The 23,474-nt window shown below is 50.7% G+C and overlaps 9 protein-coding genes across 9 annotated transcripts, besides 1 other annotated feature; 4 read left to right on the top strand and 5 right to left on the bottom strand.

The window, feature by feature from the left end:
- Positions 1-413: 413 nt before the first annotated feature.
- Positions 414-2,348, top strand: NFIA_103500 (sorting nexin 1; the record flags this gene model as incomplete). The annotated part of the gene is made up of 5 exons (XM_001266758.1): positions 414-467; positions 634-1,029; positions 1,093-1,473; positions 1,531-2,133; positions 2,190-2,348. 5 exons carry the CDS (start codon positions 414-416, stop codon positions 2,346-2,348), a joined length of 1,593 nt encoding a protein of 530 aa, XP_001266759.1.
- Positions 2,349-2,901: 553 nt separating this feature from the next.
- On the bottom strand, positions 2,902-3,411 carry NFIA_103510 (mitochondrial 54S ribosomal protein bL31m; the record flags this gene model as incomplete). The annotated part of the gene is made up of 1 exon (XM_001266759.1): positions 2,902-3,411. One exon carries the CDS (start codon positions 3,409-3,411, stop codon positions 2,902-2,904), a length of 510 nt encoding a protein of 169 aa, XP_001266760.1.
- Positions 3,412-3,800: 389 nt separating this feature from the next.
- NFIA_103520 (flavin reductase family protein) lies at positions 3,801-4,696 on the top strand (the record flags this gene model as incomplete). Its single annotated transcript, XM_001266760.1, has 2 exons — positions 3,801-3,852; positions 3,909-4,696. The coding sequence occupies 2 exons, from the start codon at positions 3,801-3,803 to the stop codon at positions 4,694-4,696; spliced, it is 840 nt and encodes a 279-aa protein (XP_001266761.1).
- A 641-nt stretch (positions 4,697-5,337) lies between these two features.
- On the bottom strand, positions 5,338-8,462 carry NFIA_103530 (putative ubiquitination network signaling protein; the record flags this gene model as incomplete). Its single annotated transcript, XM_001266761.1, has 2 exons — positions 5,338-6,647; positions 6,713-8,462. 2 exons carry the CDS (start codon positions 8,460-8,462, stop codon positions 5,338-5,340), a joined length of 3,060 nt encoding a protein of 1,019 aa, XP_001266762.1.
- Positions 8,463-8,725: 263 nt separating this feature from the next.
- Positions 8,726-8,745: a microsatellite.
- Positions 8,746-11,203: 2,458 nt separating this feature from the next.
- On the bottom strand, positions 11,204-12,358 carry NFIA_103540 (thioesterase family protein; the record flags this gene model as incomplete). Its single annotated transcript, XM_001266762.1, has 3 exons — positions 11,204-11,557; positions 11,618-11,812; positions 11,993-12,358. 3 exons carry the CDS (start codon positions 12,356-12,358, stop codon positions 11,204-11,206), a joined length of 915 nt encoding a protein of 304 aa, XP_001266763.1.
- A 641-nt stretch (positions 12,359-12,999) lies between these two features.
- NFIA_103550 (electron transfer flavoprotein regulatory factor 1) lies at positions 13,000-13,671 on the top strand (the record flags this gene model as incomplete). The annotated part of the gene is made up of 3 exons (XM_001266763.1): positions 13,000-13,045; positions 13,153-13,305; positions 13,622-13,671. The coding sequence occupies 3 exons, from the start codon at positions 13,000-13,002 to the stop codon at positions 13,669-13,671; spliced, it is 249 nt and encodes an 82-aa protein (XP_001266764.1).
- Positions 13,672-13,866: 195 nt separating this feature from the next.
- NFIA_103560 (class I SAM-dependent methyltransferase) lies at positions 13,867-15,036 on the bottom strand (the record flags this gene model as incomplete). The annotated part of the gene is made up of 1 exon (XM_001266764.1): positions 13,867-15,036. One exon carries the CDS (start codon positions 15,034-15,036, stop codon positions 13,867-13,869), a length of 1,170 nt encoding a protein of 389 aa, XP_001266765.1.
- Positions 15,037-18,602: 3,566 nt separating this feature from the next.
- On the top strand, positions 18,603-20,921 carry NFIA_103570 (CCR4-Not complex 3'-5'-exoribonuclease subunit Ccr4; the record flags this gene model as incomplete). Its single annotated transcript, XM_001266765.1, has 2 exons — positions 18,603-19,665; positions 19,732-20,921. The coding sequence occupies 2 exons, from the start codon at positions 18,603-18,605 to the stop codon at positions 20,919-20,921; spliced, it is 2,253 nt and encodes a 750-aa protein (XP_001266766.1).
- Positions 20,922-21,628: 707 nt separating this feature from the next.
- Positions 21,629-23,134, bottom strand: NFIA_103580 (tRNA (adenine-N(1)-)-methyltransferase; the record flags this gene model as incomplete). The annotated part of the gene is made up of 4 exons (XM_001266766.1): positions 21,629-22,627; positions 22,688-22,758; positions 22,818-22,964; positions 23,029-23,134. The coding sequence occupies 4 exons, from the start codon at positions 23,132-23,134 to the stop codon at positions 21,629-21,631; spliced, it is 1,323 nt and encodes a 440-aa protein (XP_001266767.1).
- Positions 23,135-23,474: the final 340 nt, after the last annotated feature.

Below are 23,474 nucleotides of genomic sequence, written 5' to 3' on the forward strand. Positions count from 1 at the left end.
CGATCAATTAGGGTAATGCGAGCTCCATAAGTATCAATCATTTCTCGTCGAGAAATAATGGCATCAAAGCTCAACAGTAGCTTCCAATGCAACCCACCTAGGGAAGCCTTGGCGGGGAACCAGGCTGGGACTTAGTCGCAGGACGACCGCGCGGATCATCCGTTCGACTTCTACATACAATCCCCAGCTGTCAACTGCAAACGATAACCCCTCATCGGCTCTGGATCTTGTCCTCATTTCGAGTTTTTCCATACAGACTGTTAGTCTTATCGTCTCTGAAATATTAGCACCCATTGCTTTTAAACCATACTGCTATCATGGATCTGGACGCTGGAGACTCCCCGTGGGGCGGTAAGCAGGCAGCACAGTGTCACCACTCAACTCCAAATTGCCCTCTCTGATTGTAAGCATAGATGTGCCCTCGCAGTCAAGTCATGGTACACAGAGAGCGGAAACTGAAGAAGTCGGTATGGTCACCCGCGGTATTGCATACCGCGCACTCCTCTTGCCGTCCTGAGACATGAGCTCATCGCTTCAGTAGCACCGGACCGATCAACGCAACCAGTCAGCCCAAGCGCTACCCGTTCACCTGTTCGACGAAACCCACGAGGTGCTCGCAAAATCAGCGCGCAGGCCACCAAGCTGGAGGCCGTGGATGACACCGTAGATCCGCTGGGCCCGCTCGGAGACAAGCCCACCGACAGTCTCGCTCCCGTCAACGAGCAAGCACCGACACCGCCCCAGAAGGAGCCTTTTGCAGGTCGCGGTGCTCGTCCGACATCATCTACATCGCAAACATCTAGTGCTGGTGGGTTGGGAGACTCGGTACATCTGGAAGAGGATGGTGCGGGCTTCAGGGGACCGCCCCCTGTACAGCCCCCAGCAGACGCGGACGGGGCGAAGAGGCAATCTCAGCCCAGTGTCAGCATTGAAGAGGCTGCCAAGCCGACATTCGAAATCACAGTGGGTGATCCGCACAAGGTGGGAGATTTGACAAGTAGCCACATCGTGTACCAAGTTCGAACGAAGGTAACCTCCCCTCTCTACATTTCCATTCATGCATGGGACGCAAGGCACTGATACGCAGTACAGACAACATCAAAGGCGTACCGACAACCGGAGTTTACCGTCAGCCGCAGATACCGCGATTTCTTATGGCTCTACAATTCCATGCACAATAACAACCCCGGTGTTGTTGTGCCTCCCCCGCCTGAAAAGCAAGCTGTTGGCCGTTTTGACACGAACTTTGTCGAGTCTAGAAGGGCTGCACTTGAGCGCATGCTCAACAAGATTGCGGCACATCCTATCCTGCAACATGATGCGGATTTGAAGATATTCCTGGAAAGTGAATCGTTTAATATGGATGTCAAGAACAAGGAGAACAGGGAACCGGATCTAGGTCAAAACAAAGGAATGTTCAGCTCCTTTGGAATTAGCGTAGGTGGGGGTGGAAAGTTCGTAGAACACGATGATGTGAGTCCCTTGTGGTTTGCATACAGTCACGTCATTAAGCTAACTCGAGTCGAATAGTGGTTCCACGATAGGAAGATATACATGGACGCGCTGGAGAATCAGCTCAAAGCTTTGCTGAAGGCGATTGATGTCGTGGTCGCGCAGCGCAAGGGATTGGCAGAAGCGGCTGGCGATTTTTCGTCTTCTCTTCACGCTTTGGCGGCTGTCGAGTTGTCTCCCGCCCTTTCCAGTCCATTGGACGGACTTTCAGAACTGCAGTTGCGCATCAAGGAACTTTATGAGCGCCAAGCACAGCAGGATGTTCTGACACTAGGAATCACCATCGATGAGTACCTTCGCATCATCGGGAGCGTCAAGACTGCTTTCTCTCAGCGACAAAAAGCCTTCCATAGCTGGCACGCGGCGGAGTCAGAGCTGCAGAAACGGAAGCATACCCAGGAGAAGCTGCTCAGACAAGGAAAGACGCAGCAGGATCGCCTCAATCAAGCCAACGCCGATGTGGCGGACGCGGAAAGAAAAGTGCACCAGGCCAGGCTCTTATTCGACGACATGGGCCGTTTGATGCGTAATGAATTGCAGAGATTTGAGAAAGAAAAAGTGGAAGATTTCAAGTCTGGCGTCGAGACATTCCTGGAAAGTGCAGTGGAAGCACAGAAGGAGGTGAGTTCTACCTAGCTAGTCAAGCTTCTGATCAGATTCACTGATGAGCCTCGCAGTTGATCGAGCTGTGGGAGACGTTCCTTTTGCAGTTGGATGCTGGTGAAGAGGGTATCCCCTTCTTTGCGCCTCCTCCTGTTGCAACCAATGCTCCTGCGCAACAGGCTACAGACGAAGCCAGCGGTACAGCCCCGGTCGCTGCGGAGGAGACGGCGTAGCTCAGCCTGGGCTAGCTCCTGACCTTTTCTCGCCATGTATAACTGAATTGCGATTCTTTGGCCTAGTTTGATCCGGATCTACGTATTGCTTTGCTGGCGAGCCGCCAGTACCCTTACCGTACTCACTTGTTCTACTCGCGCTGAACACGCAACCCAGATACCGTTCGAAGCGTAGTATGATTGATGCTTTATCTGTACCCGATCCTTTCTAATGTTTCTGTCGGGTCTTCACTCTGTTGCCTGCCGTGTAAACTATATCCGACTCCTTCGGGCCTTGATAGAAATGACATGTTCAAGGTCCAATTCAAATGGTATGCTGAAATCCCTTCAGATGGTATGATGTACATGTACACAGGCCATAAAACCGACAATATGAGTAAAACAATCAGTGGAGCCAGAAAGAACATAAAGAAATCTCTCCATACAACATCAAAGGTGGCCCTCCTCCGTCAACGAATCATAAATCCCAGATGAAGATTGCGTTGAAGCCATCCGCCCTTCCCTGCGTATCATACACTCAAATCCCCCTAGCCTCCGCCCCAAAAAGATCAACCTATTTCTTCTTCTTCGGAGGTTCCTGCTCCATCTCCTGTCCAAACGAACTAATCAGGTCAAGCAAATTGTCGTCTTCCTCCTCTGCCAGCGCGGCCTCAGCAGCAGCAGCCGCATCAGCATCAGCCGCCTCCTTGCCCTTAGCGGCGACCTTGGTATCCGTCTCTCCTTCAACAGGCGTATTCGCATCCCAGCTCCGACCAAACTTGGCTCTGAAGGCAGCGAGTCGACCGGCTTCGTCCTCCTCGACGTTCATCAGCTTGCTGGACGAGGGGTTCCAGAGCAGCGAGTTGCGCGTGTCTCGGGTCGAGCGGTAGACGGGTGTCGGGGACGTCGTGCGGTGTGTGAAGGTGCTGCCGTCGGAGAGGGTGATGAGCTGCGTGAAGGTGTAGGGGCGCTTGGGGCGCCGGAGTAGTGTGGCATGTCGACATTGCGAGCAGATATAGGTGGTGGATGTCTGGACTCTGGCGGTAGTGACCGCGCTGCGGCGGAGGGGGATGTGGATTGACATTTGTGTTCGCTGATAGAGAACCCAGGGATGTAGCGTGAGGATAGTTGAATTCCTGGTTCTGAGTTGAATTGGGTAGCACGAGCACTGTTGCGATGGTTATCGGTCGATGGGTTTTGGCCGAGAAATTTCGCGGATTGTTCACGGATCTGGGGTTATGTAAGCAGTAAACCTCCGCTCTTTTTCTCGTCGTCCCGCGGCCGCGGAGGTTTCTGGGTGGATATGATCTGCTGCCGAAGTGATGATGGCTATCAATTGAAGGTTATCGAAGGATTTGCTGGGCTTTCAGGATGAGTCTTAAGAGACTTTATGGTCTTTTCTCTGATCGTTCCCTCGTGCATTCGCCCTGAGCTCCACTCGTCGAGAGCTTCATCCGCTCTCCCATCGGCGGGATGAAGCTGCCATATTCGCTATCCGTACTGTCGGCTATAAATATCAAAGTCGGTATGGAAGATTTGCACTAATTCCTTGCAGTTCATTGTCTAACTAAATATGATCAGAACAACAATCTATACTCGCTCTACCTAACCGACTGTCCAACTTCCCCGTCCGGTGCGGAGCACCTCAGCAACCATGGCCTCGCAAACAATACGGGACTTCAGCTCCAGCTTCGCAAGCTAGCAGTGAACCCAAGAAGCCGGCATCAGCCCGCCCTGCGCTTTCGTTGACCGACCAAGTCCGCCTGCTCATGCGCCGTGTACCCTACCCCGTCGCCATCATCACAGCCACAGATCCGCAGGGCCCCATCGAGAAAGCTTTCCGCGGCATGACCGTCTCCTCCTTCAACACGGTTACCCTCCATCCCTTGCCCGTCATCTCGTTCAACGTGCGCCGCCCATCAGAGACCCTAACCGCCCTCCAGTCCTCAGGCCGGTTCCTCGTCCATCTCCTAGCCCCCACCCCAGCAACCGCAGCCCTGGCCCGGGATTTCTCCAGGGGAAACCACAATCTGGCACTCCTAAGTGGAAAGGGAGACTTTGAATTCGCGCAGCATGTTTCTGCCGACGGGTCCGTTACGAGACCGCTCCCCATCCTGCGACGGAGAGCCATCAGCCAGACAAACACCGAGGAGAGCGTCGAGGACTTCCCGTTTGTGTTCGAGTGTCAGCTCAATCCACAGTGTGTGGAGGTCTACGACCACACAATCATCGTTGGGACCGTCGTGCAACCGCTCTTCAGGCATCTTCCTGAATCAGAGGCGGAGACGTCAGTAACGTCCGGCTCTGCAAAGGATTTATGCCTGATATATGCCAATACCAAATTCTGGGGAATGGGCCATGAAATATAACTACTGAAACCTAGAGTATGGGTTTCAACTGGGACCCATGATTCTGCCCGATCCCATATAATTGCTTCCTGCTGTCGGCTGACAGGTGAATCCAATCTATCAAGAGGGCGGTGTGTTATTCAAGATTTGCACCGCATATACAGATTTTTGGCCATTTTGTACATAGAATTCCCCTTATACGTAAGAGGGAAAAGGAGCCACCTATCGAAAAGACGCGGAAAGAAATGTACAGATTATCTTCCTTTCACACCTTTGCAGGTTGACGGATCTGTAGCGTTGGATTTGTAACCGAGTTTACGCTAGCATATCACTCACTGCCGACTTCCGATACGCAGATCCTCTACGACAGATTGATATTGGGCATTTTAGAACGATCAAGTGAGGGCAAATGGTAGGCTTTTTAATTCATTTTATCCAAGAAATCTACACAGGATGAAGGACGCAGGATCGAGTTCTCAGGCGACGGGAATTGAGCGGAGCACTAGAAGTCGGAGAGAACTAAGAATCCCCTCGACATCAAGCACCACGTCACTCCGAGAGAATAACGCAAGCAGAAATTGGAGACCGAACACACGCAACCAGGAGTATTCCTGGGATCCGCACAGAAGACTCCGCTAAAGTCTCTTGAACCAGCCCATGTCCTAGTTGGTTTTACCGTACACAGAGCTAGGACTGCCGCTTCCGCTACCACTTCCACCACTTCCATTGCTTCCGCTACCGCTTCCACGGCTACCCGCCCGTTGAAAAGGGCTGGAAACAGGTCTCAAGCCCGAATTCAGAGCGGTATTGCTATCGGATCCCGGGCTTCTCTTGTCAGCAAGCAGCTCAGACAAGTCGAGCTGGAAAGGCTGACGACGACTCGAGTCCATGAAGTCAGAGCCATAAAGGCTGCTTCGGGCAGACCGGTTCGAGAAAGATCGGTCACGATAGACAAAGTCCGAATCGAGGTGAGAGCTTGCATTGACGAGGGGGGAGGTCGGGAAGTTGAGGTACGACGGCTGCTGCACTGGACTCGTGGGGTGAGAAGATGACGCACCAACCGGAGAAGACGCGGTCTGAAGGGGACTGGACTTCAAAGGCGGGAAGCTGAGCCCTAGCAGTGATCTGTTGCTCGGAGCAGTCGATGTCAATGCGCCCAGTGGCAAGGCAGACTCGGAGAACGGGTTCGTCCCGGGCAGATTACCCTCGGGGGTCAACGGACCAGGATCCAAGAGCATCTGCTGGTGTTGCTGCTGGATGGCTTGCTCGATAGCGTCACATTGTTGCCAGATTTGTTGCGCGCGTAACTGGTACTCTTGCACAGACTGCCCAATACTGGCAAACTGCTCGTTGAAAGTCGCTTCGAGTTTTGCTTGGTCCTGCTCTCGGGCAAATTGTTCTGCTGCGCGACGCTCGCGCTCATTGAGCCCTTGCGCATTAGCAGAGACAATCCTCTCATATTGTTCGTTGATCCTAGTACGGCGGCTTTGAAGACGCTCCCGCCTCTGGATCGCAGAGCTCAACTCAGTTTCCAATGAGGAGACTTCACGGGCAACAGCGGACCGAGCAGAGGCGAGTTCCTCCTTTGCCGAATTGAGCAGACCCAGCTCGTGTTCGTATTTAGCTTTCTGGTCCGACCACTTTCGAAGTTCTTCGTCGGGGACATTCTCCAGGTTGTCAAGCTGATCCTCAAGCAAGGCAGTGGCCTCTTCCGTTTGCCGAATGTTCCTTTCCAGTTGCAGCGAGCGTTGTTTCTGCCTGTTTTCATCTGTTCCGCTGTGTAGACGATGGTTGTAATTGTCAAGCTCCTTCCTGATTTTGGAAATGACAAGCTTGTGATCGTTCTTGGCCTTTCTGAGCCGAGACCGCTTCTCATTCAACTTGGCTTCGGCGTTGACAATAGAGTTCTTCAGCGTAGTCGTTGGGGATGAAGGACGATACGACGGCTGCGGTGGGGTTGATACCGAAGAGACTGCTGCTTTGAAGAGTTAATAAAATTTTCCAATGTGTGAAAGATCCACAAAAGGCCGTTCTTACCTTGTTCTGCATCATTGGTCGCAGGAGTTTTGACACTAATGACACATATCTCCTCATCGGTATCGCTCCGCACAAACGAGCAAGTGTAAGCACAATTGGGGGCCAGACCAGAAATCTCGCCCCGCCAATGTACCATACTTGATCCTTTCGGTGCATCGTGCACTTTGCATATTGTAGCGGTGGCCCAAAGAGCTCCATTCACGCACACGTAGAACGGTTCCATATCCTCGCTCCCCAGACATCCAGCTTCGCAGGCTCCCGAACCGCTCGAATCATCCGCCGAAGAAAAATCACCAGCCGCGAATTTTATCGTTGAACTGTCGATTTCCGTAATCCATACAAGTCCATCGTCCAGGGAAAGTCCTTGAAGATCATCCTCGGTCATGGGAAGACCGCGAGCCGTCTTCGACAAAGCCCTAGAGTGTTCATACTCTCTCATGACGGTTATCTTTGTGCTTGCCAGTGCCGCCCAAAACGGTTGACGACTCCGCACCTGATTTGCCTGTCTCCTGCGTTTCTTCGCCGAAAGTAATCGATCCCTACCATCCTTGTGCGCTGCCGGAGTGACAATTTGCCCATCAGCACCGATATATGACGAAACACTGGCCCCTGACTCGAAGGCAGAGTCGATTTGTGTCTGCGAGCCGGCGGACGCTTCCGTATCGATGCGCTTGCCTGTACGAGGAGGATTAGGCGTTCTGTTCTTCGCCATTGACCGTCTCGCCATGGCGGTGCCGGCTTGGGCCAGTATATGAACTGCGAGTAGACTCCGAAGCCAGCTCGGCGACGTCTGTGGTTCAGTGCGTCGAAACTCAGTAGGCAAAAGATGCGAATATTGCGACAACATATCGGGACTGATGATGTTCGAGGAAAGAAGATGACCTATAACAAAATCCTGTATACCTTTGCTCCGTACAAGGTGCATTATCAAAACTATACCAACACAGAGGGTGTTCACCCCCCCGTTTTTTCCAAATCCTCCTCCACCCAGGGTGATGGCAACTTGAACGTGGGCCAAGTCCAGCGCGAAATTCTGCGCCCAGGTCCACATGAACAAGCCCCATATGAGTAGACAGAATCCATCCATCGCAATCATTGTACCGAGGGAAGGAGTTCCGGCAGGGCCTTGAAAGATGTCGAAATTGGACGTCAAGGAACCGGCCGACGCACCACTAGGAGGCAAGAAGGTCAAAGAGGCGAACAAAAACTGAACCAGAGTGAGAACCATGGGCGGAAGTTGGAGCAGAAAGATCAAGATCGCGATCGTGTCGTACATGGGGCACGATTTGAGAATGGTCGACGCGAGTTGGAGAGGGTTAATAGAGGCATTCGAAGGCGACCTCTTGTTACCGGTCGCCGACTTCTCAGTACGACGCGAAGCCGGTCCTGCAACATCGCCACCGGTCTGCGAGGCGACACCATTGTTCTGCACATACGACATGTCGGTATTGCCCTTGGCGTATCCGTTCAAATGATCAGGCGCATTGCAATCACCCTTGGAGCTATCCGGCGTTCCGTTGAGCTTGGTCGATGTTGCGGTCGTTGTGGGGATGACCGGATCGCTGGAAGAGCGAGACGACGGCAAATCGACTTGAGAGGAGGAAAGAGAACTGGACGCGGAGCCGCCGTTGAGATTACCGTTTAGATGTCCATTGGATTTCTGTTTGGCCACTTTTTTCCCTGTATTTGCGCTGCCATTCTCATGCCGATTGCTATGACTCTTCCTAGCCGTAGCCGATGAACGTGGCATCGACAGAGGAGCCTAACACCCAGGTCCGAGTCAGCTTGGCAGATTAAAGCCAAGGACTTGGACCAGGCAGGTGAGTGAAGACGTAGACAATTTTGAAGGAAAGAGGAAAATGAAGGAAGGACGACTTGGAAGGGCGAGCAGGAAGGAAGAATGGCGATATATCAGGTTGGCAATATGTGCGGGAGCGGGATGGAAAGGAACGACAAGAGGGGTCTCGCAAAGGCGGTAGAGGAGACTAATGGTAAATGAATAGGAAAAAGGAAAAGACAAGACAAGACAAGACCGTAGAGAAGGAGGATGAGAAACTGAGGGCTGAGATAGCGTGGCGGGAGGGGCGGGTTTGGAGAGAATGGTAAGGGAAAGAGGAAGGGAAAAGAACGGAGGTTTTTTTGGTTTGGTTTTCTCGGAATCTGGATAGACGAAACGAGGCGGGAAGAGAGAGAGAGAGAGAGAAGCCTCGTAGGAAATCTAGTCTACCCTTTTTACCGTAGGAGTCTAGTTCACAGGAAGGTTGGAACTGATCGTCAGAACCGGACCAGAAAAAGAAAGAAAAGAGAAGACGATTGAGCCAATGTAAGCCACTCAGCCAGATTTGCTACTGGAACTTTGGGAGAGAAAAAGGACCCTCAGCCCAAAGGCAGTAAGGCTTCCGCGTCTACTAAGCACCAGAAGGGTAAAGGTCTGCGGCCTGAGGCATCAGTCATATGGCACTTGCTTCACCAGTTGGCGTGTAATGTTGGAAATACGCAATACAGTACAGCAGATCCCAGGCGGCCGGATTATAGATTACAGTATCACCTGACCAGATGGGCTGATGGAAGAGCAAACCAAGGCAGCGTTTCATTCCGGTTGGCTGCCGAGGTTTGTTATTTTTGGGATCTTCAACCAGAGATGGAGTCGATTGCCGGTACGGAGTATGTCTTGTCGTACTCCTGCAGAAGGAATGAATTTGGGCCAAAATGGCACTATTTCAAACTGACATATTCTCATTACTCTCATTTGTTCATATTGTGGCTGTGTTATGACAAGTCAATCTACATAAACAGATCTGCCTATTTTACTCCGTGCTGCATAACGCTTGTTTCAAAATGATTACGACGGTAACGGGGTAAGCTTCTTCTAGCTTGGCGGTTATCCGATAAACTCCTGCAAGTTTCAACACTCCCGTAATATTTCTATAATCAACCTCAAAAACACATAGATATTCAGGGTCTAGAATCCGTCCAAGACGAGCTTCGTCTGATCGATACCAAATCGTTTCAGAATGACCTATAATGGATTCACCAAGTCCTCTGGCACTACGGTACTTGTGTGGCCAAGATACTGACCAGCTGATATACATGCGTCCACTATGTCTGAGTTTGACGGGAATGATTCGGCCTTATTGCACTCATCTTTCACTGCTCTTAGCAGACTACGTGTCCGGCATCTATCGCAATGAGATTGCTCCCTTGATAGGTCGACAATGTCATGGCCCATGGTACATGACCTACTGCTTACTTTCCAGTTACCCCTCACTGACGCAAAAACTGGCCATACAAATATTCGCTTCTCTGTCAAGCTATCTCCTGCCGCCATGCACAAGTCGTATGCTGTGCTCAAAATCATTCAAAGCAGGTCGATCATCCGACGATCAAATCCTCCGCTTTTTGAGCGGGGTCGACTTTCCCAGTTCGACAGCTACAAAGGGCACAACGTCTGATCTGGTGGTCAACGATTGGAATAGCAGAGATTCGTTCACCAGACTCAAGCAATAGCTCTTGACACCTGTGGTTGAGTTGACCGTTTGTCATAAATATCTTAAGGCCTTAGTATGGCTCGGTGCATGATAGCCAAACAAGTAGAGAGGTAGATGAAGATCTTTTGCACTCAGCGTATTGCCTACATGACTGTTGATTCTTGATTGTCAATCAATCTTCCTTAAGCCGGTCTTGATTGGATTAACTAGAAGAAACTGGGAATAACGATGAATGATCGACAGCTTTTACCCTAAAGAGGATAATCGGGCCAAACTTATTCTGGGTATTTTGTCGGAAATGCCCCGGCGCCGGGTTCGTCCAGTGTCATATGATACTAAGGTTTTGTTCGTGACTTAAATCAACCCAGGTAAAATCCACGGACCTGGATGTACAATGATGATGGTTCAGCGGAGACGACAATTGTGTAGGGCGCCATACCCTTCCCTGGTACAACATTTTATGGCTCGGTACCCATTGTACCTATATATACGGGGACTGTCAACATCATTGCAGCTCCCATAGTTGTTTACTAAGTGCTCGTCGAAATCGAGCCTTATCAACGAAGGCAACAGCCTGAACCGTAGAGCTCAATGCGTAAGTCAATGCAGCGGCACAAGCGTCGGGTTGCCTTTTTCGCTCTGAATTGCATCTGTTAAGCTTGTGCTGATGCATGTACATCATACAGTATCAGTGCTCACCCCGCGCTGTATTGGTTTGGCCTGTATGGCAATGATAACAAGCATCCCATGATTGCACACCTCTACCAGTTAAAACCTTAGGCACCAGTGGAAAATCCCATGCATAATTTCGAGAAACACGACAATGCACGGCAAACGGCAACACACAGGGGCAAAAGGTTACGTGGAAGAAGACATTTCATGCTTTCTGTCACTCTTCATTGCCTCTCTATGGCTGTCCTGCTTCAGGACTGAATTCTACACCCTCTAAAACATATAAGAATAAAGACGTTGAGCGAGCCACCTCACCTTAGAGCTAAAGCTTTCATTTCTTCGCAGAACCCATATCCTCGACAGCATCCTCCCGGTCCCAGCTTTCCACCTCCAATTTCCGGACTTGCGTCTCAATATCAAGGATCTGCTGCTGCCAGTGTTTCCTGGCTCGCTCTTGGAGATCCCACATGGTCTGAAATTGCGCCTCGACAAATGGCGGCAGGGTAGTCTTCTTGTTCTGCTTGTAATCGTACACGACAATATCCTCGTGCACGCGGGCGGCAGGTCGCTGACGCGCTTCGGATAGAATCATAGCCTGAAGGTCGAACGCGTATTGGGATTGCTGAGCTGACGGGTCGTGGACTAGTTTATGGTAGACAGTGACCTTGTCGGGGTACGTCATGGGCTGCAGCAGCACGTGCACTCGTCAGCAAAGAATCAGAGGGAAAAGAGATATGTCACGTACAAATTTGTAGTCGATTTTGAGACTCCGGACAATGACGCCAAGTCCTTTTGGGCTAACCAGATTCATCCATTCCTTCCTGTGTGCTGGGTCTATATGTACGGCGATATTGCGAATGAAGTATACCCGTGCGGTCTCGGCGTATCGGAGGTATGTGACGTTATTGACGTGTCCTGGATGGCATTGTACGAGGCTCAACTACATCTGCAGCTATCGCAATTGTAAATGGGGAGAGCCCACATACCCTGGACAATGGTCAGTTTATCTCAGTATAAACAACAGGGGAATCGGACACTCACCATGCTATCCTGTTGCCAGCGCAGAACGTCCCCCGTCAGCATAGTTCCATCACAAGGGTCTTGCTTCCACTGGGCCTACCATTTCTCCCCAAGCTACCGTCTGCCAATATAAACCCCTCCTCTGTTCATCTGTCAGATAGCCCTCACTGCCGGCGATCAGCTCGCGCCAATCCCGCGCAATGCGCTGAAGTATGTTCCCTGCTTCCTCGACTTGTGGCGGCTTCAGGCCGAACATCATACATTTTCCAATTCGTCTTTTGATCATGGTAAGCCATCGCGGATCAATGGAGTGGAGTTTGGATGGGGGTTGCTTCGAATGCTTCGAAGCCGAGGTGTGAGCATCCTGGGAGATGGGCGATGTGGAGAAGAACCGGGGATAGCAACTTGGGACTTGAGACGTGATTGCCGTGAGGCGCTGTTTTTTGAGGGTTTGGATTGCGATCATCGTTCAGCTGGAATATGCACAACAGGGATAGGAGAGGGTCTAGGATTGTTGCTGGTCTAGTTCCCACTGACACTCAAAGGGACCAAAGGAGCAATGGGGCAGACGGCTAACCCCGGGCTCTCCCCACTCTCCACCTTCGCAAATGCCGCAGTCGATGATATTATCCTGATGTGATTGCCGGGTCAATGGGCTAATGAACTATCATCCAGGGAAGTAGATGAGTACTATTCCTGAGTAGCATCTGTGATACAGATCATAAAGGTGGCCTAGGAAGTTCAATTTGAAGAGCAGCACTGTTACTTCTTTCCATAATAAGCTTCTCCGCACCGCATCAGCTATAAATATTCCGCAACATCTCTAGGACAATCCCCCAACAATAGGTATAAGTAAGAAAAATATATCCTCGAGGCGCGAGCTTTCTACTAATAATTATTACTCATAAAGCTAAACAGATTGACTTCAAGGAAATCCAGCCGAGGCTGTATGCTAGGTAGTCCCTAATCCACACCTAATATAGCAGGCCACCCGCCAAACGACGTCACCGACACCTCCCGGCCGCAGAAACAACAACATCCCGACAACGCCTTGCAGCCATCCCACCCCGACGCTGACCCTCCTTGTCTTTGAGTCGACACAATACAATGACGAATCCAGAGCTCCGTCGGCAAGTCATCAATATTTACAAAGGTATTTGTTCCGCGTCCTGTGTCTCATCTATCTGCTATTTCGACACGGAACCGGAATGCCCTTCATCAAATGACTATATGTGTTCATCTCGTTCGAAACTAATTCAGATACTGCAGAACTCCTCTACCTCGGGCGAGAATACCCTCTTGGATATGATTATTTCAGACAAAGGCTACATAAAGCGTTCTCCGGCCAAGCTCATCTGACCGACGAAGAAAAGATTCGGACAGGGATAGCAAGGGCACAGTTTGTCAAAAAAGGTATGATTGAAGTCATCGCCTCGGAAATTTGGGGTTCCCTGGTGTTGGAGTTCCAACTGCTAATTCTCTGCGTATCAGAGATCGAAGCTATGTAAGAACGCAGATTCTACGTCCCCCTCCCACACCCCAAACCCACCAACTCCGAGAGCCTACCTTTCCACAAACCACTCTACACCGACTCCGAGCAGGATGGATTCAAAAGAACATAATTATTACATATATTCTAGGATAGTCACTGTTGGACCACCGTTTATCATGAGGAGATCGTTCATATCATGCATCCGCACACCCAACCTCAAGACATGATGCTGATGAGCAGACCAGGTATTATCTGAAGCGGTACCGCACGCTGAAACAGCGGTATGAAAATAAATAAATACAGTGGCGCTGCCTGAAACTTTGGGTGAAGGTTCTTGGAAATATAACAAAATGAAAACACAGAATAAACTTGGGGGTATCACCAATTAGGATCGTGAGCAATTGTCGATGGACTTTTTTGGCATCCAAAACACCGAAGCCTCTTTATCTTATGACTCCACCGGAAGATTGGTCAAGCAGGGTCTACCTTTTTCGACCCCACCAAGCACTCACTTCCAGACACTCTCCGCTCGCGAGACCTCCTTTCTGAAACAAGTCATTTATCATGGCGGTCCACCATCTGTCCCACTCGTCCCTGCTTTTCCCGCTAGCTTCCATGAGCATTGGCTCCATGCCTTCGATCATCTGAATAACAGTCAGAAGTGCAGTTCGTCGGATTGACATCTGTTCCGCGGTCAATTGCTTGCGTGGGCGACCTCCTTCACGTTCCCATCTTAATTCACCCAATGGAATGGCGATGCGACGGCTGTCCACCTTTTCAAGGATGTCGACTTCAGCATTGAAAGACAGCCCAATGGTGGCACACGGTATAGCAGTGAGTTTTCGCCGATCAAAGGCTTTCTCGACCCACGAATTATAATCCTGGAGAAACTTGTTCTGAGCTCCGGTGAAGGGTGTGGCTGGTGAAAAGGTATACGTCGCGGTGGTGTCCGCGACTTCCTGCTCTCTTGAGGCTAATTTGCGAGCTGGGGCCGGATTCGGAAGCAGTGACCGAAATACCCAGTCAGAATCCCATACTTCAAGAATTCCTCCAGATTTGAGAACACGCAATGGTTCGCTGAGACCAGACGCCTGCTGTGCTGGACTAGACGGACACATTCCCGCGTCTTTGATGAACACGAAGTCAAAGTAATCGTCCGGGTAAGGCAGGCGAGGCTTGCGTAGGTCATGCCGCTTGAAATGCCAGTTCACACCTTTCTTGCGCAAATCGGGGGCCACTGAGACGAGGTCGATGCCGTGAAAGGCGATGTTGCGATGGCCGCGACGGCTGAAATAGTCATGACACATACTGGACCATAACCCCGACCCACATGCGATCTCGAGAACCCTTTTGGGGGGCTGCTCATTTAGCGATGGCGTACAAAAAGGGCCTCCGAAGACCCGAATGAGCATAAGGGAGCGCAATGTCTGGCGGTGAATTTCTGGCAGGTCGCATGGCAAAGGGTATAGATTTTCGGGGTCTCTGAGATAGGTGCGATCACCTTGACGGATGAGGGGGTAGGAAGTGTAGTCGTTATAGGACGAGAGGGAGGATGTCGAAGTGCCTGCCCAGGTATGACCAGTCGAACTCAGGGTGGAATGAAGGTCGGACCCGGAGGCCACGGGGGTGAAAGTATTTGGCATCATATCCATATTTCCGATCTGGAAGCTCTATTTTTTCTTCACCAGTCGAGGAAATGACGAAATTTTGCGATGAGCTATATGCATTCCGGCCCCCTTCGAAATATACTGTAGAGGGAGAATTGAGCGAAGTGGTTATACCATTGTAACAGGAGGTGGTTCGAGACAGTAGGAACGGACAAAGGATCAAGCGTCGCAGAAGGAGACGAGACAGGAGGGGCAACGCAAGATACGAGAGTTCAGGTAAGTTAATTGAAGCAGGTCTGGGCTGCGGAGAAAGAGAGATTGATCCATGGGACCAGAAGACATGAAGAGAAGGAGGGGGGCAAAGACCATCGCAAAATTGCGCCTCAAGTCTCCGTCCGGTCCACGACCCTAAAACCGGCAGTCGAGCTCCACTGGGATGACTCCGACAAAAGTGCCTAAGATTTCCTTGCCTAGGTCTGGGAGACTGGGCCTCTCATCGGTTGTCGGGAGTCTAAAGACTAAAAGGAGAAACTATAATGTCGTTTAAATTACTCCTCCGTAGTTACCACTCAACGGGAAGACTACACAGAACAGTCCCAGATATGAGCATGATTTCAAGACAATCCAAGACACAATCAAGAACAATCATTCCGACCATTATTGTTGATGTTAAACTAGGATGCCACCGTCATCACTCTCATTTTACCCGGTCCTTGTCTTGAACGGAGAAAAAAGCGATACTCCGTGTGTGGCGGAATTCCAAGCCTGACCCCTACGTACTCTACTCTGTTGGCTAGAATCAGATATTCCCGTTGGCCCACGCCCATCAATTTGATCAGGGGCTCTTCTTATCTCTCATTGCCTTCGTTTTTGAGTTTCTGTTTCGGTTACATATCCAGACTCCAGACGATGGAGGCTGTAGATAAATAGATAGATAGTCTGCAGAGATACTCTGCAGGGACTGCTAGTAAAAGTACATCCTTCGCACTAGTACAAACTACTACACAAATACTGTGTTGAATGCAGATGCAGGAGCACCGACCATGTCACACAAAATGAAACAACGGAACGGCAATAGTTGATCATCTCATGATTGATACTACATTGTACTACCCAGTCTGGTGGACTACGCTCTCAAACAGGTAATACTACCTATCCAATCTATCCCATAAGGAGAGATCGTCCGAACGGGAACTCGATGATGAGTGGCCGTTGAACTAAGAGGTAGAGATTTTCAAGTAAACAAGTTCTCCCCCTTGTAATAATAACAATGTTATTCAAAACATACAACCGACCTCTCACCCAAGACGGAAATTGGTAATGCAGATTGCCAACTGTAACGGACACCCAGCCCAACCAGGACATGCCTTGGTCTGTGTTCCCGGGCAGGCTAACGTAGGTACGGTACAGGCTACATGAGTCTAGTCACACTAGTGGGCTCTAGTTCAGGATATTAGTTCTTATTGGAAATCTCGATGGTCACCGCGTTGTGCCTGAGGAAAGTCCAGGAGAGACAAATACGAAAGAAGTACAATAGTCCAACGTCTTATAATTTTCATGTGATAAGATGGGTGCTTGTAGCTTACTTGCATCTTGGTGCAGAAGGAAGTATCATCCGGAGATAGATGGGTGCAAAATCTGACACCTCTATCCGATGTATCTATCCAACAGTGCTGAAAACGGCGAACAGGCTCCGGGCGGGCTCCGGACGGGCTCTTGCAGATGGAACCCTCGGGTGGCGGTCCGTTGCAATAAGTACACGTGCCTGCACAGGTCACAGTGTGTACTGAGTACACTAGTCGCCAGCACCAGTACCTAGGTGCTCAGACAGATTGGTAGCATCTACGGGTATCTACTCCGTAGCTTGAAGGGCTTAGAACAGAAGGATGAAATAGAAAGCTGTTCGAAAGATCAGCGGAGGATTACCATATACTGGGGTTACGATCCCCTATCTCGAGGCAGACATTGCGAATGAAGAATGCTTCTCCAATTCTTGACTTATCTTGGCATACTGTAGGCGATCAACATGGCCGACTGACGAGTGACCACTCGGATTGTCCTCGTCTTCTTAATCGTGATAGTTTCTGCTATCCCTTGATTTCGATGCTAAGCTAACAATGGACATGTCGTCAAATATGTGCAATAATTGTCTGTCTTTTCTGTCACTGATACATTGATCCAACAGCTGACTACGCCATCTGCACGGTGTCTTATCCATCATATTTGGTCATCCAGTCAAATTATGGCGTCCCATTTCTGGACTTGATATCAGCTGCAGCCCTTGAGTACAGTTTGTCTCGTACACCCATCCATGCGCAGCTGAAGGATTCACAACTGGCAAAAGTCCGACCGTATCTCCATTTCTGCAAAGCAAATTCGGATAATAGGAAACTTATGACCTGTGCAGCTAGCACATAGTACAGTTGGTCTCTTGTTCACGCGACACTGAAGACGAGACAAGTACATCCGTGGTCAGAGAGTACTACGGTGAAGCCGGACTTGTGGCGGCGTCTGAGCATAGTAGATCGGCCTCTGTTCTCGATGGTTGATGTCGGTGCACTGAGGCCCCTGTCCCAAGCAAAAGGTAAAACCAAGCAAGGTCGATCGAGTATAAAGCGCTTTAAGCAGCTCACGAAGGTGTACTGCAAACACAGAAGAGGCTAAGGTATAGTAGGATGTTTACAACATCGTACAGCATATATGCTTGTAGAATGAGGCTGAATTGTCAGATTATTCCTTGTATTGATAAGCAAGTCTTCTAGGATGACAGTGACATTTCCGCCTTCCAGAAGGTGTTCGCCAGCATACTGAACAATAATCGAGGACATGGAGTAGTGTATAACAAGTCCGGAGTCTTCGATGCGGAACCAGCCTCGGTTCATCGCTTTCATCTCAGTAAGCCATATGTGCGACTCAACTGCTTTGACGACCTGAAAACATCCATGAACAAATCAATATAGGCGCTGATGCAATCTTATTTCAAAGATCTGAAGCCAAGTGTCGAGGGGAAAGCTGGAGATTTGGCGTGTTGGGTTGGTCTTGGCCCTGTCATTGTTGGCGAATCATGTTCTCGGGCATGACATCACGTGACCGTACGACTCCCGCCTTCGATGCAAACCACTTCGCAGCATCAAGGCGACAAGACTGCCATCTCGACCAGACCCTTGATGCTTCTACTTCATCAATCGATAAGGATACTTGTTCGCATTTTTTGATCTCCTTGGTCCATTCACACTTTGGAGCCTTGATAGCCATCTGGTACAGGCTCATTGCCCGGGACCTCCTCCCTCAGCGCTTGTGACTCGCTCGCCCGCCCGCTCTCCCGCCCCTATCGTTTGACAATCGCTTGCTCGGTCGGCAGATTAGCGAATACTAGAGACAGGAAGGAGGCTGTTCGTGGTGAATTCCGCTGCAGTCAATACTTCGGAAGAACTATCTAGGGGGTGGTTCCGCTTCAGGGCCCCATGTTGAAGAGAAGGAGAGACCGCATTATTCGATTCTCGACTCCTCCTTTCTCTCTCTGTGCTACTCTCAGCCCTGCGTCGTCGACTCGGAGCATCTTCACAATCTCGCTTCAAGCAACCCGCTCACGGTTTCATCTGCCACGTTAAATGGCAGATGGTACCTACAGGTTCCAGCAGCCTGGGGCCGGGCAGTTCTTCTTTCAAACGCAACCACAACAGCACTCTCACCAACGACATATCGCACGAAACGGGACGAATTCACCCACTGGAAGACTGAAGTTCAATCACGATACTCCCTCACCTTCCCGATCTCCTCCTCTCAGCCAGGCCGCGGCTCTCAATCCATTCAACATGTACAGCCAAACTCATCAAGGACAGCATGTCATGATGAATGGCGGCCAAGCCCATCAGCGGTTTGGCATGCAGATCCCCAAGTTTCAGTCGCAGAGTCATCACCCGCACCATACGCAGCAACCTCATCACCACACGCACCACAATCAAGCTTCACACAACATCAACCACCAACACAACTTCTCGAGCGGGGCATTGGCTTCCGCGACTCCCCACTTTACCCCAAGCCACATCCAAAATGGGGCTCACACTAATGTTGACGAAGATATTGACGAATCGATGAATGAGCACTGGCAGCAACAACTTCAGTTGGCCGCGGAATCACGGCAGGCCAGCTCGCCCCACTACCATGCCCGATCTGTCGCGCAACAAGCCAAGGGCATCCAGATTGCCCCTAGCCAACCGGAGACACAAGAACAAGTCCCTGACGGGCAGAACGGGGTGGTCAAGGCCAAGGCATCTTCACGGCAAGGTTGGCACGCCTTGGATTTCGGCGGACAGGGACTGCGCGCGCTGTCCACGTCTCTGTTCAACTATGTCTTCCTGGAGAAATTGTACCTGAATCATAACAAGCTGAAGGCCCTCCCACCGACCATCGGGCAGCTTCGGAAATTAAATCACTTGGACCTGTCAGGCAACGACCTCACCGAGCTTCCAGAGGAGATCGGCATGCTCACGAATCTGAAGAAGCTCTACCTGTTCGACAACAATATCCGCACACTTCCTTACGAGATGGGCTACCTCTACAGGCTGGAAACACTCGGCGTTGAGGGCAACCCACTGAATGATGTCTTGAAGTCTCACATCATGAAAGAGGGTACCAAGGCTTTGATCAAATATCTCAAGGAAGAGATGCCAGGTTAGTAGAATTGCAGATCCTTTTTATTCATTCTTTCTTGCGCAAATCCACTGACACTGATGGCAGTTCACCTCCCACCCCCGGACCGGGACTGGATTGTCCTCGACGAAACCGCCAGCTCCTCGAACCATCGTACTGACAAAGTTACTGTCTTGTCATACAACACACTCTGTGATTCCTCCGCGACTCAGTCACACTACGGCTACGCTCCAGCTCGCGTTCTTTCCTGGGAGTTTAGAAGGGAGCTCATCCTAAACGAGCTCAGGTCTCACGATTCGGATATCATTTGTCTTCAGGAAATCGACCAAGGAAGCTATAATGAATATTTCCGGGAACAGCTGGCTTACAATGATTACAAGGGTGTTTACTGGCCACGAGGAAGGGCTATGGGCATGCAGGAGGAGGACGCCAAATGCGTGGATGGATGTGCCACCTTCTTCAAGGCCAGCAAGTTCATCCTTCTCGACAAACAGCTGATCAATTTTGGCCAGACAGCCGTGCGGCGCCCAGATGCAAAAGGTCAAGACGACATCTATAACCGACTCTGGCAGAAGGATCATATTGCAGTTGTCGTATTCCTTGAAAACAGGCAGACCGGTTCGCGGTTCATTGTCGTGAATGCCCACCTCTACTGGGATCCAGCGTTCAAGGATGTGAAACTGATTCAGACGGCTATTCTGATGGAAGAACTCACCAAATTGTCGGAGACATATGCCAAATGGCCTCCGTGCACCGACAAGGCGGCTTTCCGATTCTCCAAAGAGGAGGGACAATCAGAAACGCCACCTCTGGAGGAACCGGCGCCATCCATGCAGTATGCTAGTGGCGATCAGATCCCTCTCCTGATGTGTGGAGATTTGAACTCGTCTCCGGGATCCGCAGCATACAATCTGATTGCGCACGGTCGGCTCGACGAGGAGCACCCGGATTTGGAGAAGCGTCTTTACGGCAATCTCAGCAAAGTCGGTATGACGCATCCCTTCAAGCTGAAGTCCGCATATGGAGCTATTGGCGAACTTCCCTTCACGAACTACACGCCAGACTTCAAAGATATCCTTGATTATATCTGGTATTCTTCAAATTCACTTCATGTTTCGGCGTTACTCGGAGAGGTGGACAAGGACTATCTACAGAGGGTGCCCGGATTCCCCAATTATCATTTTCCAAGTGATCATATCGCATTGCTGGCGGAGTTTACAGTTAAAGGGAAAAAGGGTAAGGTTGTGGAGGCGGACTTTGGGCCGCAACGGAATTGAGGGAATGGAGCATGTTGAACGTCATGAGACTGGTGTTTGTGTAGCCGGTTTGTCTTGTTCTTTCGGAAACTTTGGGATCCTCTCGTGTATCTCTGGTGTTGTTATTTGCTTTGCTCTGTCGTTTTCTACATTTCCTGTGGTTACATTCTTTGCTTTTGCTGTCAACCGAGGGCACTTGCTCAATTGAACTCGCTTGTCATGTTCTTGGAAATTAGTCAATTGCGCGGTATCCTTTTCTTCTCCTGGATCTTCTGCGCCTTTGGTGTCTTCTTGAGTGCTTTCACTGTCAACTCAGCCGTGCCGCGTCACGATCAAGGCCATAGGCAGCGAATGCGGCTTGAGGTAGCAGGAGAACATCGCCCTGTCTTTTCATCTTCTCAATCTAGGCGAATGGGGTTCATCGTTGCCGTGTACGTCTTTGATTTCGCTACTTCATGAATAAATGCCGTGGCCTCTCGAAGGCAGAGGACCGGCTTGCTGCTGTTTGAATTATCAGTCGCTGGTGTGATTGTAGCGATAAGTGAGAGATTCCCTGAATGAGTTGACGATATTGTACCGCCTACGACCTACAAACAAGTAAGGAATGAAGATAGTATACATTTCCAACTGTGTATTGTACAATGCAGGAGGATAATGGGGATGGAATGCAATATCCGTCACAAATGGGTATCCTCACATGTCCCTCATCCAGAAACAGGGAAAACAGGCTACTCCTTCGATGAATCTTCTATCCTTCTCCACACGCCGACGAAACCTCCGCCCACGATCCGGGTCCCGACTTTAGGCCGGCAGACCAGCACGCTATCCTCTTGCCTTGCAGCTTCTTCAGGAGCAGCAGGTACACTTTCTACGGCAGCGTCAGAAGAGTCTTCCTCGGTCTCCGCCGAGTCCGCGGCCTCAGTCCACGAGGACGGGTCCGCACGCGACTTCTTCACGGCAAACCGCACATCCCAGAGCCGACCACTGCTGATGCCGGAGCCGAGCTCCACAACCTTCTCAAGGATGAAGGGGAGCTTTTGCCGCCGGATGAGGTCCACGCAGTCACCGACCTGGGTCACGCTTGGCATGAACACGACCAGGATGCCGTCTCGTTTCAGGATGGGGGCGACGTGGGGGATGCGCAGGTGCGCGGAGGGCATGTCGAGGATAGCGTAGGAGAGGAACGGCTCAACTGTGGGGCTGCTCGAGAGGAGGGATCTCGACGCGCGGGCCTTCTTCTGCTCTGCGATCCAGTTCTCCACGTGGCCGACGTAGAAGTCGACATTACCGGCGTAGATTCCGCGGCGGAACCCGCGGACGATCTTCTCGGCGTGGGCGGAGAATTTGGGGGAGACGTCTACGGTGTGGATGATGGCTCGTCGGTGGGCGCGCCAGGCGTCCCATTGTTGTTGCTCAGTTTGCTGCTCGACGAATCCGTCTGGTAATTCTTGGGCGGTGTTGCCGGTTGATTTGGGGTCTGCCTTTTCCGCGTCGGTTCCGGGGCGGATCGGTCGTCCCTGCAGGTATTGGATCTGAGACTTTGGTGGGAGACGAGGCGGAACTGAGTTGGCTGCCTGGATCGCGCGCGCGAGGTGTAGAGTTAGGGAGCCATGACCCGTGCCGGACTCGAGGATTTCCAACGGTGGCTGTTCCTGGGATCCTTCTGCTGGGGGAGTGACGTGGATATCGAGGAGGGAGACAATCAAGTTGGCATCTGCGGAATAGATCTACTGGGACGTTTGTGAGTAGGAGTCTGGACTAGACAGCAATGGCGATTGATCTCATACTGGTGTGACCAGTCGCGGTGTCATGGAGACATATTCGTCGAGGGTCGGAAGGCTGAGTCGGTAGTCAGGGCCTGCATTGCGACGGGGATTCAGTTATAGATTCCTTGTGGTCAAGCATAGATGGACCTACCCTTGTGCGCCTTCACAAGATCTCGTACTCGCTGACCAATGATGCTATCGTGTTCCAGTACTCCTCGTCGCACATCGGTCTTCTGCCCTCTTCGAAGGGGCTTCGTTAACGATGGAGTTTTGCCATGAACAACGACCCTATCCCCCTCTAACATGACATTGATCAGCATACACAGGCACAAGAGGCATTGACTATTTGAAATGATCTGTACCTCTAAAGTAAGAAAAGTTCGTGTCAATTGACCCCGAAAATTTTGGAACGGGCTTAGAGGGAGTCAGCCCCAAGGCTCGGCGCAGAGATTGAAAAAGACGAGCCATCCAACAATGCTTGCTGATATAAGAGGGGATCAAGAAGAATCAGTAAATGTCGAGAAAAACCGCTGTTCAGTTGCGATGGGGGATTTGGCAATGGCCAGAATCAAAACTTTTTGACGGTTATCGGACTTGTCGCTATCGGCACTTCTCTATCTCTGTCCACTTATCCAAAACAGGGGCGCGTGGGGACTGGGGGATTTCCATCGTCCCAGACCGGTGCCCCCGCATTGATCGGCCCAGAAGAGCATCGAAAAACCACCCAATGACGATGCGAAATTCTTTCACCAGTACCTTAAGGTACTTAAGTGCAAACGGTGAAGCAGGCAAAGTAAAGAGGTCAGAT

Source organism: Aspergillus fischeri, genomic scaffold, assembly GCF_000149645.3.
Source record: "Aspergillus fischeri NRRL 181 1099437636245 genomic scaffold, whole genome shotgun sequence".
Lineage (NCBI taxonomy): Eukaryota > Fungi > Ascomycota > Eurotiomycetes > Eurotiales > Aspergillaceae > Aspergillus > Aspergillus fischeri.